Source organism: Panthera leo, chromosome B2 (assembly GCF_018350215.1).
Source record: "Panthera leo isolate Ple1 chromosome B2, P.leo_Ple1_pat1.1, whole genome shotgun sequence".
NCBI classification, from domain to species: domain Eukaryota; kingdom Metazoa; phylum Chordata; class Mammalia; order Carnivora; family Felidae; genus Panthera; species Panthera leo.
This window is the reverse complement of record NC_056683.1, coordinates 44,408,481-44,424,656: the sequence shown is the minus strand read 5'-3', so window position 1 is coordinate 44,424,656 and position 16,176 is coordinate 44,408,481. Positions and strand designations below refer to the sequence as shown.

General features: G+C 46.4%; 1 protein-coding gene across 5 annotated transcripts in view; it reads left to right on the top strand.

Moving 5' to 3' along the window:
- The window catches only part of ADGRF5 (adhesion G protein-coupled receptor F5), a 98,117-nt gene that overhangs the window by 45,241 nt on the left and 36,700 nt on the right, over positions 1 to 16,176 (top strand). For all 5 annotated transcript variants that reach the window (XM_042938990.1, XM_042938988.1, XM_042938989.1 and 2 more), the window contains exon 3: positions 6,977 to 7,031. In XM_042938990.1, coding sequence (XP_042794924.1) covers positions 6,977 to 7,031 — 55 coding nt within the window. The remainder of the gene's footprint in view (positions 1 to 6,976; positions 7,032 to 16,176) is intronic.

The following is a 16,176-nucleotide window of genomic DNA, read 5'->3' as shown; positions in this document are numbered from 1 at the left end:
TTTTCCCTGTCAAATTTTTCTGACTTCCTGGGACTGTTGCAGATGGAAATTGCTTTTAAAAATGTTTTTTGGGGCCTTTGAGAAAATGTTGCAAATGCGAGGAGGGGGTGGCGGACATACATGGATGTTCGTTTGTCTACCTGGCTACAACTTACCATACTCCGCGATTAGTGGTGATCAAGGGAACATCCCTCAGGCTTCCCTCCTTAAGTAAGTGGCCACTTTGAGTCCTGAAACTCTACTCTGAAACTGACAACAATGACCAGAAGGCAGATTTTGAGGACTGGGGGCAGGACACGTTCTCAAAGCATTTATTTTAACGTGAGCATCAGACTAGAACACATTTCAAAATGTGTGTGTGTGTGTGTGTGTGTGTGTGTGTGTGTGAGAATCACAGATTGATATAGCTGAAGGGGCCGTCGATGTCATTTAAACTCTTTGCTGACAAATTATCCAGGTGGTTTCGTCTTGTCTTTGGGAAGACAAGACAGAGGATAATAAATACTCCCTCCTTCCTTATGGAAATTATTAGTTATTCCTTCCTTAGGCCACTTCGTGCACCAGAGACAGGGCACGTTACTGGTTTTGAAACCTTGGGCAACCGATGTAATTCTCTGTGTGGTTCAATTTCTTCACCTGTCTCATAATGAGAATAGTACCAATTTCCTGCTTGCTACGAGAATTAGGTCAGTTAATATGTGCGAGATGCCTTAGAACAGTGCCTGGCACACAGTAAAAGCTGTGGTGTTGTTTACTGCTGCTATTTCTCTACTGTGATGGCATTTTTTGCTACTGATTTTTTTAAAAGGTATTTTAGCACTGTTGTATTCAGTCCGTCACTATTGTTAAGAGTTTCACTGGTACTTTGTGGCATTATAGACTGTCTCGTTCGGTCTTCTTAGTACTTAAAAAAAATGACGTATTTATTTTTGAGAGAGACAGAGACAGCATAAGCAGGGAAGGGACAGAGAGAGAGGGAGAGAAAGAGTCCCAAGCAGGCTCTGTGCTGTCAGCACAAGCCTGACATGGGGCTTGACCGCACGAACCGTGAGATCATGACCTGAGCCGAGATTGAGAGTCAGGCACTCAACCAGTTGAGCCACCCAGGCACCCCTCTGCTTGGTACTTTTTAATTTTAATTCTTTGTCCCCTGTTTCCGTTATCAAATTTGTTTTTATATTCATGTTTGCCCAATCTTTGTTCTTTGTTTTTTGTTTAGCCTTTAACGGACCACTTTGTGTTGGAAGTCCTCTTATAAACAACATGTGTTTGAAGTTTCATCTTGTTTTTCCTTTTCAACAAAATCTGAGTAAATCTGACTTTGCTTGGGGGAGCATAGTTTATTCACATTTAATGTCATATAGAAGATGCTTGATCTTACTTTCAGGGTTGTGTTTTAGAACTTGATGCACTTAATTCCTCTTTTCTGTTTTTGTGTCTTTCATTTGACCTAGGTTTGCTTTGTCTTTTTCATTATTTCTGTCATGACTTGGGAGGTGTGCATTATGTGTCTCTTCTCCCAAACTCCAGTGTGAGGTTCCCCTTGTGTGATCATATGCAGCAGCTTGTCCAGGTAAATGGGAGAGAAACATTCACACCTCTTATGACTTCATGGGGTCAGTGCAGAGTTCTAGTTACTCAGACGTGTGGGCAGAAAGCCCGAGGGTGAGGTGATCTCAGCAATACAGTCAGCTTGACCTTTATTCCAGAATTTCCTAGCACTCCTGGCCTCCTGGCTTCAGCTGTGCCCTCCCCCTAGACCAGGATGGCCCCCGTTGCTGTGGCCCCAATAATGCCCCTCCATCCATCTGGGGGCATTGGCTGGTCAAAGGATAAGCCAGTGACTTCCCAAGGCTTCTGGTTGGGTTCGAATTCCATCTCTCTAGAAACTCCCACCACTATCCCAGAGGTGTCCACTTTTCCTCTCTAGATCTGCCTTTGAGATATAATATCTTCACACAACCCAAAGGCCACAGACCCTCTCATTGGAGAGATACACCTGAACCTGCCTCATCAGCCTGTACTGCCCTAAGCTGCCCATCCATTCCCAAGGCTGACCTTCTACCATTTCAAATGCAACCCTGTGCTGATGGGCTTTAAAAAAATATTGTGGTAACATACATACCATTTACCATCTTAACCATTTAAAAAAATCTAATGTTTATTTTTTTAAAATTTTTTTAATGTTTATTTATTTTTGAGAGAGACAGAGACAGAGCTTGAGCGGGGGAGGGGCAGAGAGAGAGGGAGACACAGAATCCGAAGCAGGCTCCAGGCTCTGAGCTGTCAGCACAGAGCCCCACGCGGGGCTCGAACCCACGGACCGTGAGATCATGACCTGAGCCGAAGTCGGACGCCCAACCAACTGAGCCACCCAGGCGCCCGTGATGTTTATTTTTGAGAGAAAGACAGAGCACAAGAGGGGGAGGGGCAGAAAGAGAGGGAGACACAGAATCCCAAGCAGGCTCCAGGCCCTGAGCTCTCAGCACAGAGCCCGACGTGGGGCTCGAACTCACGAACTGCGAGATTATGACCCGCGCCAAGTCAGACGCTCAACCGACTGAGCCACCCAGGCGCCCTACCTTACCCATTTTTAAGTTCAGTGGCGTTAAATAGATCCACATTGCCATGCAACAAGTGTGCAGAACTTTTTCACCTTGCAAAACTGAAGATCTAACCCCGTTAGACAAGAACTTCCCATTCTCCCCTTTCGTCCAGCTCCTGACAATCACTATTATTACTTTCTTTTTATGATTTCCACTACTTTAGGTACCTCACGTAAGTGGAGTCATCCAGTATTTGCCTTTTCGTGACTAACTTATTTCACTTAGCATAATGTCCTCAAAATTTACCTACGTTGTGACATGCGTCAGAATTTCCTTCCTTGCTTAAGTCTGAATAATGATCCGTTGGACGTATATCCCACATTTTGTTTATCCGTCTGCCCATTCATGGACACTTGGGCTGCTTTTATGTCTAGCCTATTCTGAGTAATGCCGCAGCGAGCCTGCGTGTGCAAAGGTGGGGTGGTGGGCTTTCAAAGTGTGGCAACGGAGCCCCTCAAACTTCAACGTGTGTATGAACCCACCGGCGCACCTGGTCAAAGTGCAGATCTCAACTCAGGAAGTCTGGGGTGGGGTCCGGATGTTGCATTTCTGACAAGTTGACGTCGTGCCTGCTCCGGTGGCTGTGCTTTGAGCCACAAGACTGTAGACACACAGCCCCCGCATCGTCGCTGAGTGTGAAACCCAGCTCTGGTCAGCCCGGGAAATTTCGTCTTTTCTCCATCTCCCTGAACCTGTTTCCTCTACATAGCATGAGAAGAAATGGCATCTCCTCCATCGCTTTGTTGTGAGGGTCAGACGCTCTCATACCAGCACAGGGCCAACACTTAAGATTTGGTGCAGAGTTGTTTAATTTTACTTTGCTAGCACACGTAAACCTGTGCTAGGATGCCTTTGTGGGGTGATAATTATCTAACTGGAGGCAAAGATGTCAGGCTGGGGAGTCCAGCTCAAGAAAAAGAGGAGTGAGGGACAGGGCCTTGGCGAGGAGGAGAGATCTGACGACCCTGGAGACTTTAGTCACCACCTTATTGTCATCCTGTTCCCTGGGATTTTTTTTTTTTTTTTTCACATAAAATGCCACCTCTCATTCCTGACTAATCGCCCATGATCACTCCAGGCCACCCCTTCCCCCACCCAAACCCATATATAGTTATTTTAAAGTCATCTTGTCCAAGAGGTGGGGCATTTCCTGGATTTGGTGACCTTGTGTCTTCTGGCTGAGACTTGGCCATCAGGAAATCCCCTTTGGATGGGGATGGCCATTGTCTTCAGAGACTCATCTGGGTACCTCTATATGGACAAGCAGAAGGAAGTCCCCGGGAGGTTCTGTTTTCTTCTCCGAAGTAAAGACTCATCTGAGAAGATCTATGCTCCCCTAAGAGTTCTCCACAGTACCCCATGTTTAAGAGAAAAGGCAAGTGCCGGAGTCACAGCGGTCCCTGAACGGGGGTGACACGAGGACTCAGGAGGGCAAGTATGGCCTCTGGTGAGTCCCAAGCCAGCCTGACACACAGACACATTCCACTGCCAGAAACCGTACAAGCAGCTGGTGTGCCTGAGAACACTGTTTTCCACGACGTGAGAAACTGAGCCTCAGAATGAGCGAGTGACTTTTCCAACCAGGAAGAGGGGGAGGTGGTGGGATTCGGTGCTTGGTGCGATTCTAACGTTTGCCTTATTGAAATCCAGGCCCCCCTGACCTTGCAACCCATCTCTTGCAACCCTTTCTTGACCTTGCGACCCATCTCTTTGTACCTTCTCAAATCTGGGAGAGCCAAGGGTATTCACCACCACCCCCGCAGGGGACTCCTCAAAGACTTTATTGCTTTCAGTATTTTTGCCTCATTTGCCCCAACGATTGCGGGACTTTAAACGCAAAATGGGTTATTCTCACAAGAGGCGGTGCATCCTCGCTGGAAGGATGACAGAGGCAGTAGGTGACAGAGCTACAGAGGCGGTGCTTTGCAGAGATGTCCCCTGACAGTTCCCGATACTCACCATAAGAATGCAGGAAATAGTTAAAAAGTAGTGTTTCTCAAAAGATGGCCTCATGTCCAGAGATGTGCCCATTAAAAAGACATTTTTTGTCACCGCACCCCAGACCTGCTAACCTGGACTGGGGGAAGCCAAGGGAAGTGATCCTTACGGTCACAGATTGAAATGCTATCTACGAGGGAATTGACTGCGCCTGAATTGTTTTAACCTCAAGTCTTTAGCCCCTCCAGAAAATGGAGCAAATGAAATCGAGACCTTGGAGAGCTTCCCAAAGGTGATCGCCAGGGATCACCTTCTCCTGGGCCGAGTCCCCCAACCACAGCCCATGAAGAGTGGACGGAGAAGCCTTCCTGGTGGCTCCCCACTCCCTGTCCCTAGCCCCCCAGAGAGGATGCAGGCAGGAATAGAGCAGAAGCCCCTTCCCTTCTGCCTGGGCACAGAGCCAAAGCAGTCTCCGGGAGAAGCTGGACAGGAACCAGCCCTAGGCACTGACTTTGCTCCCTCTTGGTTGCTGCGCATTTAGGTACAGCTAAGATAAGCCCACTGCAAACAAAAGAGCATTTGGGCTTCTGACATTCCAATCGTCATGCATCGTTCCTCTACTTGTTTCTTCAAGAACATTTATGAACTGTCAGGCACACCACTCCTGTACAGATCCTCATGGCTGTTAACACTGTCATCGAAAAGAAGAAAGGGATAGGAGGAGGTGACAGAGAAAGAAAGGGTGCTAGGTAAGAGAGCCAAGGTCACGGAGACAGACCCACCGTTTCCCGGGGTATCTCCTGATAAAATCATTCAATGCCCGTGTGGACACGTGCAGACTCTGGAGCCAGGCTAGCCCGGTTGGAGTCCTGGTTCTGCCCTTTAAAGGCTGTGTGACCTTAGGCAAGTCATTTGACCTCTCTGCGCCTGTGCTTTCTCATCAGGGAAATGTGAATAATCATAGTACCTGTGCCTCAGATTGTCGTGGGGGTTAAATACCTAAGCACACGTCAAGTACTCAACAGTGCCCGACACAGGAGTGTTGGATATATTTTAGGCATTCATATTTTTATAATTGTTATGACGGGAGATAACCAGAAAATAATGAGAACTATAACTAGAAAATAACGAGAACCACAGATGGTAGAATGAGCTTTGCCTGGGGTGACGTTCATGGATGTGTTGAGCTCATGGGAAAGGACACACCACAGAGGGCAGGGGCCATATGGCTCTCCTGTTGAGCCTTGAAGGGAGTCTGGATTGGGAGGCACAGCCTAGCAGGGATGAACTAGGAAACCCAGGTCAGGTCAAGGTGTGGTTACCAGCCGCAGAATTGGCAGTGATCCCAACAAAGCCAATCAAAGTCAACTCTTAAAGAAAGCTGCATGATGACAGGAGAAGAGCTTTATAGAGACGAAGCAAGTGTCAATGTGTGGATGAAAGGGTCCGTGGCAATGGTGCTTCTAGAAGAGCGTGACGCTTTGTCCCAGAATAGCTCTTACGACATCACCAAACTATTCTCGGTGCCTTACATTTGCTAATCATTTGATCCTTATGACAACCTCACGAGGCAGACTATTTTTATTCCTATATTATAGATGAGTATGGAGGCACAGAGAGGCTAAATAACTTGCCCAAGTTCACACAGCCACTTAACAGCAGAGCTAGGATTTGAACTCAATGCCCGTAGGGTCCTTGCTCTTAACAATTATAGTCTATGGTATAATTCAACTTTATTAAGGGCTTACTATGTGTCACATGCAGTTGACTTAATTCTTATACCAGTTCTATGAGGTCGGAAATATTATTATTCCATTTTACAGAAAAGAAGACTGAGGCTCAGAGAGGGTAAGTAAGTTCCCCCAGGTCACATAACTAGTAAGCAGCACAACCTTGTGCCCGGGCAGTCTGACTCCAGAGCTAGCTCTCACAGCCCCTGCCACAGAAAGCAACAATAGAACCATCCAGGAGAAAAAGGAACAAAGGAGGAGAAGATGATTTCTAAGCATGCATAATGTAAACAGCCCTAACGCAGCAGAAAGATTGGGGTGGGGACAGGCTGAGTGCTGAGGAGAGGTCATGTCTCAGACTTGTCTAAGACTCGTCACCGGAATGACTCAGGGCTCAAGTCTTAGGCAGAGAGCACAAGTTAAAAACACCATAATTTGTATTTCTTGACCCGACTCAAACTACGGGGACTCGGAGAAACTCAGATGTGGTGATTGGTTCCGCTCCTGGGCCTAGAGACCGGTCTATGAAAAGTGAATGCCAACTCACATTCATAGAATTCCCGCCATGCACGGGGTACAAGGTCCTCACCCGGAATCCGCAGCCCTACGCTCAGCTCCTACGTTTCAGAGCACATGAGCAGGAAGCCAAGGAGATAAGACATCTCTAACCCCCACTGACAGTCTCCTAAAATGTTCTTTCAGATTCTCCAGGAACATGAACTAGCGGGGAAGGAGCCGCTAAGGCAAAAACGAGCAGGTACGTAAAGCCTTCGCTTGGCAGTCTCTTCTAGTAAGCCCGATCAAATGACATTTGCTGTGACTTTTCAAACCCTGTGATCCCTATAATGCAGTCTCCGAGTGTATCAGGGTTCAATTTCTAGAAGCAATTACAAGGGAACTCCATTCCCTCCTCTACCTAATGACATTAAATGGATTTTAGCAGCACGTTACAAGCCCCTCACCTCCCCCCTCTCTGCTCCTGAGATCCTGAAGAGTCTGTCCCCAGTGGCTCTCTCCTCAACTCCCACTTCCTAGCCTTTCAAAAACACCAATCTGATTCCCCATATAAAATCTTTCATGGGCTCCCAAATGCCTTGGATCTCTCCAAGGATTTTCTCAAATCCAATAACCTGCTGGATTCTTAGCAGACCCCACGTGATTTTCCCACTTATTCTCCTTCTGTTTCCTTTCACATGGTCGCTGCCCACCCACCACCCTCCTTTGTTTGTCGGAGAGACTCCATTCACATGGGCTCCTGCCACGTAAAGCTTTCCATTGATTCCCCAGACAGGGAGGGGCCGTTTTCCTGGGTTCCCACTGCTCTTGTCACATTCCCATAGCACAAGATGCGTCCCAATGCTTTGTAATAATTTTACTTCCCGTTTGTCATCCCCAGTAGACATGAGTTCCCTTGAACCCTCCTCATCTCTGTAGCCTGGCACTGAGCCCAGTTTCTCAGTAAATGAGTGAACAAATAGAGAGCGTATGTCCCTGTCGCAGCTGTCCCTGTGTGAGTCGAGGGTGGGTTCCTACCGCCAGAGCTGCTGGCCCAGGGTCTGTACCAATTCTGGAGAAGGTAGAACTTCTTAACCCTCAGGATTATGACTGAATCACACCCAGACATGCCGTGGTTTGGTCTGTTTGGCCTTGTCATCTGCAGGAGTCATAAAGCCGCCAAAGAGGGCGGGCTTTCGCGGGGGCCAGGATAAAGGTGTCTGTTGCAGCTTCTCAGAGCACCAACCAGATCGACCTCTGCCCGGTGCTTGAAATGACAATTCGATCATATTTTATTAAGGACTCAAAATGTTCGCTGGAAGGTCATACCTTCATTTTTTCTTCCTTTGCGTTTCTTTCCTTCCTTTTCTGTTTCGGCTTTGTTTTATATCCTTATAGACCCTCACTCTCCCACTCCCCTCCTTCCCTGAAGCGGTCCGAAGCACACAGGTGGCACTTTCTGTGCGTTTAAACAAAGCATCAGTGCAGGCACTCCCATCCCCTGAGCCCCCTGGCACCCTGTGACAGGAGCGGAGCTGGAGATGTCCCCATTCGGTACTTTGAATGATTTTCTTTTTAAGAACCAAAGTACTTGCGGGTGAGTTCCAGCTCCAGGTTTCTCCCAGGCTCCTGGAAGGCCCAGGCTGCCAGCCTCCTCGGGGACAGTTGGTGACCATACAGCTGTAAAAGTAGCGTCTTCCTGCGCTCCCGGGCCTGGCTGTCTGTGACCCGTGGTGACATCGTGAGACGTTAGCCTTTTGGAAGGAAGCCACGTCTGCATCTAAGGATTTGACATTCCAAAATTTTCCAGATGTGCTTTCACTGAAAACAATCATGATGATAATAAATTACCATAAAAATATATTTTCCGTTTATTATACATGATCCTCTGTGCGCTTAGGCTTTTAGAGTCGTTTTGGAAGGTGATAATGACTCAACCCATCATCTGCAGAAGACGGTTTGACCTTGGGGCTTCTACAAAATCACCAAAGTAAGGAGTGGCTATGGAAAGACTCAGAGGCTAGACCTCAGAGAGCTGAAATATAAATTGCAATGGAGAGCACCATCCTCGAGGAAAACAATGAAAGAAACCAACAGGAGGCAAACAAAGTTTCCAAGAAAAGAGAATTGTCGACAGGCATTTCCTTTTGAGGCACTGGATCAAAGCTTTAGGGTTTGGGATAGATAGAATCATCTTTAAAAGTAGGATCAGCACTCACTTTTATGCTCAGAGCACTCTGGGCTTCTTCCTAAGTTACTCTGGTCAGTTATAGATCTTCACTGGGCCCTGATATGCACACACACGTACATATATGTGTATGTGTATGTATATTACATACATCATACAAACACAGACATACGATTGCATGCAAGTATATATATGAGTTATTACATTTCAGAGTTGTTGAGACGATTAAATAATATTATGTACATTTTATTTAAATGTTACTGGGGTTATCTAGGGATTTATTCGTGTGTTTTTTTCATTAAAAACAAAGATTTATTTATAGAAATAATATTGCATTTGAAAGAGCCTGAAATCCCTGGTGCAAAGAAGTTCCCGTATAGCCACTGAAGGCAGGAGAAGGGAAGACATGGCACACAAGTAGTGTTTTAGGAAAACGAATTCAGAACCCTGTTGGGGAAGAGGAGTCTGCACAAACACTTAGAGGCCAGAGGATCAGAAGAAGGGTGGATCTGCCAGTTAGAGCAGACATGCTACTGGGGGGCAGGGGGAAAATCAGAATAGGACAGAGCATCCAGAGTTACGTCCCGACGAAACCAGGAAGTGGATTCTAGATCGGCTGAGAGGCTGGCACACAGAAGGGACCGATGGAAGCCACCTGAAGTGAAAATTAGCCAGATGGTTATGGCTGAACGAATTAGAGGAAGAAGTCAGTGCTCGGGAGACCAGCGAGGAGGCTCAGCAGCGTGGATCATCACTGGTCCTGGTTCCTCGAGTGAAACGGGGAAGGAGAAAGGGGAACATTTGTGAAAGACCTTACAAGGAGCGGGTCAAGAAGACTTGGAGACAGACTTGACATAGGGTGAAGGGTAGCGGTGATCCACGTGATACGGTAGGAGCACACAGACCTGGGTGTCTGAGGGATGTGGAGGTCACAGGGAGAACCACAGCTGGAATGGGAATCTTGTCTCGGAGGTTTGCCAGGAAGCTCCAAAGTTACTCTTAAGGGCAATCTTCTCAGGGGAGTGCGAGTGGACGTGTCTTTATTGGTTAGAAGTAACACGCATGTGTTCTCCGTGTCGGTGTGGAAGTGCTCTCTGCCAGGTTTCTGAGCCCGATTGGGGAATATTCTTGGGTCCTGGGCTGAAAAGTCCTCGTGGGTTCTTCTTTGGTTTCCGAAGGAATGACTGAGAATGGACACCTTTTCGAGAAAGGGAGACCCAGGGTGTCCTAGCCCCGTGCAGGAAGGGCTCACATTTACGTACCTACCTAGTGAGGAAATTGGGCTGTTGACTGCTGGTGTGGGAATGTCAATCTTTCTGCAGACCTGGCAGCCCCAGTGTGTGCTCGCCCTTCATCTGGGTCCAGGAAATGCTGTGCATTGTCTAGGTTGAGGAACGTATTTCGGGGAGCAGGGGTTATGTTTTTGTCTTTCTTAGGATAACACACGGCATTTAGTGCACTGAGCAAGCGGAGGTGGTGGCAGAGTGAGATGGCAAGAATGAGGCGCTCTCGGCCCAAGGTCTGGGGTTGGTTTTAGGGTTGATGTTCCATGTGTTGGGAATGCTTTTTCCTTTTCATTTCTTTTCTTTTTATTTTTACATTCATTTATTTTTGAGAAACGGAGTGAGACAAAGCGTGAGCAGGGGGGGGGGGCGGGGGGCAGAGAGAAGGAGACACAGAATCTGAAGCAGGCTCTAGGCTCCGAGCTGTCAGCACAGAGCCCGACACGGGGCTCGAACCCACGAACTGTGAGATCATGACCTGAGCCGAAGTCAGACGCTCAACCGACTGAGCCATCCAGGTGCCCCAATTTCTTTTTTTTTTTTTAATTAAAATAATTTTTTTGAGAGAGAGAGAGAGAAAGAGCATGAGCGGGGGAGAAGAGCAAAGAGAGAGGGAGAGAGAATCTTCAACAGGCTCCACACTACACTCAGCATGGAGCCCGATGCACGGCTCGATCTCATCGTAACCTGAACCAAAATCAAGAGTCAGACGCTTAACTGACTGAGCCACCCAGGCACCCCCCTTTTAATTTCTGATTAGTGTCGTTTGTTTGTGTAACAGTCTCAAAGGGGAGACCATTGGAGTAGCATTAGCTTTTCTTGACCTACCAGGGGGCATCTGCCTGTAATATCATCATCACACTTACTATCATTAATATTATTCTTTCTACCTGCTGTTTCAAAAGGGCTACTATAGGCCAGACAATTTGCTAGGGGCCCTCATACCAACTCCTTAGCAGCAATTCTGCAGAGAAGATATCACTCCTTTTTTTACACATGGCAAAGTGTGGCTCACAGAGGCTAAATGGCCTGTCCAGGTAAGAAGGTATTCCGGGGGCGCCTGAGTGGGTCAGTCGGTTAAGTGTCCGACTTTGGCTCAGGTCACGATCTCGCGGTTCGTGAGTTCGAGCCCCACGTCGGGCTCTGCGCTGACAGCTCGGAGCCCGGAGCCTGCTTTGGATTCTGTGTCTCCCTCTCTCTCTGCCCCTCCCCTGCTCACGCTCTGTCTCTCTCTGTCTCAGAAATAAATAAAACATTAAAAAAAAATTTTTTGGAAGGTATTCCACTGCCCCTCTCACTGGCTCCACAGTCCATGCTCATAGTGCAGAGTTAATAATTTTCAACATGTGTTTCTGGCTCCTGCCCATTAGATTCCATTCCACGGTTATTAGAGCAGCTTCACAGGGTAAGGAGTACAGAGCACCGTCTTCAACTTAGCGGGAAAAGAGCTTTCTACGGGTCTGACCTGGGTATGTGACAAACTAGTAGAAACGATTCATTTCTCCAGACTTTACAGCCCAGCGTTCTATGACATGCCGAGATGCTCACCCTCTCTCCCATCCACACCTGCCGGTGAGCCATAGCCTGGGGCTCTGGTGGTTTTCCCCTGCGTGAACAAACCTTTCTAAAATCCAAATGGAGAACAGGATCCTTGGTCTATCTGTTGACAATGGTGCAATCAGAGACAGATGTGTAGCCAAATTGCTACCTACTAGAACATAGTAAGAAACAAGCAGAAAGACAGGCGGCTGTTAATATTTACCTGCTCCAGGGTGAGAAACAAGGGAGCCAAGCCTTCAGTGATCACGAAGCATCGTCCCTTTTTGGTCAAGAGAAAGATTACACCAACCTCCTTTCTCTTGGGAGATTGATTTAGGCATACTCAGTCTCCACCTTCTGAGAAGCCACAATTCCCATTAGAGTTGCCAGGCAAAAATAATATTGTTTGCTTAAACAGCTGGGATTAAGACCCAGAACTACTTGTCGCACTTTGTGGCCAACGTTCCAGAAATGTCTCTTTAAGATAAGTGCTGCGTGTCGGGCAGCGATTTATGGGAAAGGAGAAGGGAAATCCTGGTGGGGTCATACCTCTGGGCCTGCCCGATAGACCTCCATCTGTGACACTGATGACACCTGGAATGTGCTACCTTCCACTTGGGGCATCGGTTGAGTCAGAAAAGTTCAGGCAAACGGCAGGAGGCCACAGGAGCCCAAGAAAAAGCAAACACATTAAACTCTGGAATCAGATGGTCCAGAGGCAGCAGAGAAGAACTTAAGGGCCTTTAAAAGGACACACAATGACACAGAGGTGGGAAAACCATCCCCTGTTCCTCCTGAGCCCCCTTGCAGCCTGGGGCAGATCAAGGAACATCACTCCCCCCAGCTCCAAAGTCCTCAGATTTGGGAGAGGCGAGGCAAGCAGGAGTTGGCATTTCCATCCCAAACTGTGGGTCTGTCTCAGGGCTGTGAGTACAGTGTGCCTCTGGTCCCACCCACCTGTGGGTCACAATGACACCTGCACATCAAATCAGACACTCCCCCAGGGCCATACAGGGACAGGAATGACCCAGATCCCGAGGGCATCTTCTGTTCCTCAGGCAGGCCATGGAAATCACTCTCGAGGCTTTGGTCCTGATTTTCTCTTCCTGGAGTAAGAGGCCCCGAATATGCACATGGCAATCTCCTCCTCTCACTTGCATCTTTGCTCAACGTTTATGGCTTTAGAAAGGTCTTTTCTAACCATTCTAGATGGTTAAAATACCACTCTGCCCGCACTCTGCCTGCCACTGTTTTTTGACCCTGCTTTAGCATCTCCATGCCCTCCAGAACTGCCTGACATTGAAGTTTCAGCCTACTTTTACCTCCCGCACGGGTGCAGGAGACCCATGGAAGTAGGTAGAGCTTTGCCTCTCTTATTTACGCCAGGTCCCCAGCACCTAGCGTCGTGCCTGGGAAGTAGGCACTCAGCCAACAGTAAAGTTACTTATGAATCGATAAGTCAAGAAACTAGGGCACAAATGAATAAATCTAGCTAGACTTAAGATCAAAATCCATGAGCGTCAATGAGGGGTCACAGTGTGTTTTTCCTCAGTGTGGATTTCTAAGACATTTATGATGCTGAAACAAATAGAACGATGTTTTAGATAATTCTTCCATTTATTATTAATAATTTTGCTCTTGGATATGCTTTTATTTTGAAATTGACTTTGAGAATTGCACACTAGTTCTAAAGACACATTTCATAATAATGCCTTGTCTTTTAGAGTACATTAGGGTTCACAAAGTGGTCACTTTCATTATCTTCTTCCATTAGAGTTGTGACAAGGAGTGGTTAAAAGAAAATGGACTTGGGGTGCCTGGGTGGCTCAGTCAGTTAACTATCAGACTTCAGCTCGTGGTCCATGAGTTCGACCGTGCATCGGGCTCTGTGCTGACAGCTTGGAGACTGGAGCCTGCTGAAGATTCTGTGTCTCCCTCTCTCTCTGACCCTCCCCTCCTTGCACTCTGTCTCTCTCCCTCTCAAAAATAAATAAACATAAAAAATTTTTTTAAAAAGAAAAAATAGACTTTGGGGCGCCTGGATGACTCAGTGGGTTGAGCGTCTGACTTCAGCTCAGGTCATGATCTCACAGTTTGTGAGTTTCAGCACCACAACAGGCTCTCTGCTGTCAGTGCTTAGCCCGCTTCAGATCCTCTGTCTCTGTCTCTCTCTCTCTCTCCCTGCCCCTCCCCCACTCAGGCTCTCTCTCTCTCTCTCTCTCTCTCTCTCTCTCAAAATTAAATAAAACATTTAAGGGAAAAAAAAAATAAAATGAACTTTGGAGTTAAGAAAATATGGTTTCAAATCCCAGCTTTAAATTTGCTATTTATGTGGCTTTAACCCATCAAGCCTCAGTTTTATCATCTGCAAAATGGGTATATGCATACTCTCCTCATGACCTCAGACCCTACTGGCCAATGAATAAATGGCAGCTGCTATTATTATTGTTACTTTTGTTATGATCACTTTTGATCCATCTGGTATGACTGAAGAAAGACGTGCACAAATGCACTTGGAGGCCACCTGACTGTCTCCATAGGACCAGAAGCAGGGGGTGTCTGAAAACAACAACAACAAACAAAGCAAAAGCAAAAACAAAACAAGACAAACAATAAAACACACACACATGTAAAAAAAACAAGTTTAGGCGCTAATATTGGCTTTCCCGGATTACCTTCTTGGTTTCCTCACTTGGATTAGAACATTAAATCCTAAACCTGCCTGATCCAGAATCACCAGTGGGAATTGAAACACACACACACACACACACACACACACATTTCTGGACCTAATCCATGAAGATTTTGCTTTGACTCACCTGGGTTGAGACTCCAAAGTATTCATGTGTGTTGAATTCCCTAGATGTACATAATCATCAGTCAAGTGCAGACCACTGGCATAGATGACTTCCAAGGGCAAGCCCCTCGCCCTTTGAGTTACTATTGGATTGTTGAGCTTGTTTTAAAGAACTATTTCCATGCTGATGGCATTTCCTTCTCTAGTAGAGGCCCCCCATCTTTATCAGCCTCTAGGGAGAAGTGGCACTCAGGAGTTCTGAAACTCCTTTAGAAGTTGTTGAAGAACATAAAAAGCAGATGAGGGGAGAGGAACTTAGAGGCTAGTGCTTTAATTACAGTTGCACGAATCCCATGGAAGAGAATTTGCTAAAACCATAGGAACTTTCCTCTTCATATTTTAAGCTTGTGGCTCAGTTCCCTGTAAGATCTCACTGGAAGGACCACCTTGGTTTCAGTGGGGAATGATGCCATTGATGAATCACCATGTGCTTTCCAGGCATTCGCTTGTTCTGCAACTGTGTCTGGAAAGGGCACAGAGAGGTGGGCTCAGGGATGAGCGGGAGGAATGGTGAGCCGGCAGGCATTGAGGCTATGGTGGGGGTCAGACCCTGGGGTGCAACAATGCAGATGAGGAAGCAGGGGATGTGGGATTGTTATTGACTTCACTCTGCTAAAAAACCCTACCATCTAGGATATCCTGTTTACATTCAAGGGAGGAGATAGACTGCCTACGGACAAAGAGAATCCTGGAGCTAGGAATGCGCTGGAGGGTATAAACATTGCATTACTTTTCAGGAAAAAGAATATGCTCCAAGGCAGACTTTATAAATATTATGCAGCCGCCCTCCTCTCAAATGTTCCCTGTGGACAACCCACCGTGTCTAGAGTTAGGCTCACACAGATTAAGGTTAGCAATTCTTCCGGGAAGCCTGTTTTCATCACAGAACCATCAGAGAATCAGAAAGAAAACAGGAAATTTTAGGCATCGCTGTGGTATCATGACAGCCTGTGACTCTGCGTCGGGTTTTAAAAGCCTTTTTGCTCTGCTTGTAAATACATTTTTATAAGGAGGAAATATACCTTAAGATGCAGTCTTAATTTTGAGAGATAGACAAAGACTTTTTTCACAGTTTGAGTTAATTACAGCAAGTTGCAGGACGGATGCCAAAATGAAATACTTCTCAACAAGGTTGATGAGTAAAACCCAACTTCTTCTTATTTGTTTGTTTGTTTGTTTGCCTATTTTCTTCCAAGATTTTGTGTAAATTCAAATTAGTTACATGTAGGGTAGCATTGGTTTTAGGAGTAGAATTTAGTGAGTGATTCTAAAATCAACCTTCTAAGGCATAGTTTATAACTATCAGTTTACAAATATTACAGCTTTCTGTAATAAAAACTTATTTACTGGAGTTTCCCACAATGAACTTAACTCATTTTTAGTCCTTCACATCAATATTCCTTGGAAAGTTTTAAACAAATCTGGCAATATTATGGGAAAATTTTTTGCCCTTTTAGAAAACATAGAATTGATTTTTTTGGCAAAATATACATCATGCAAAATATACATCACATTTGACTTAAATTTTCAAGTAATACTT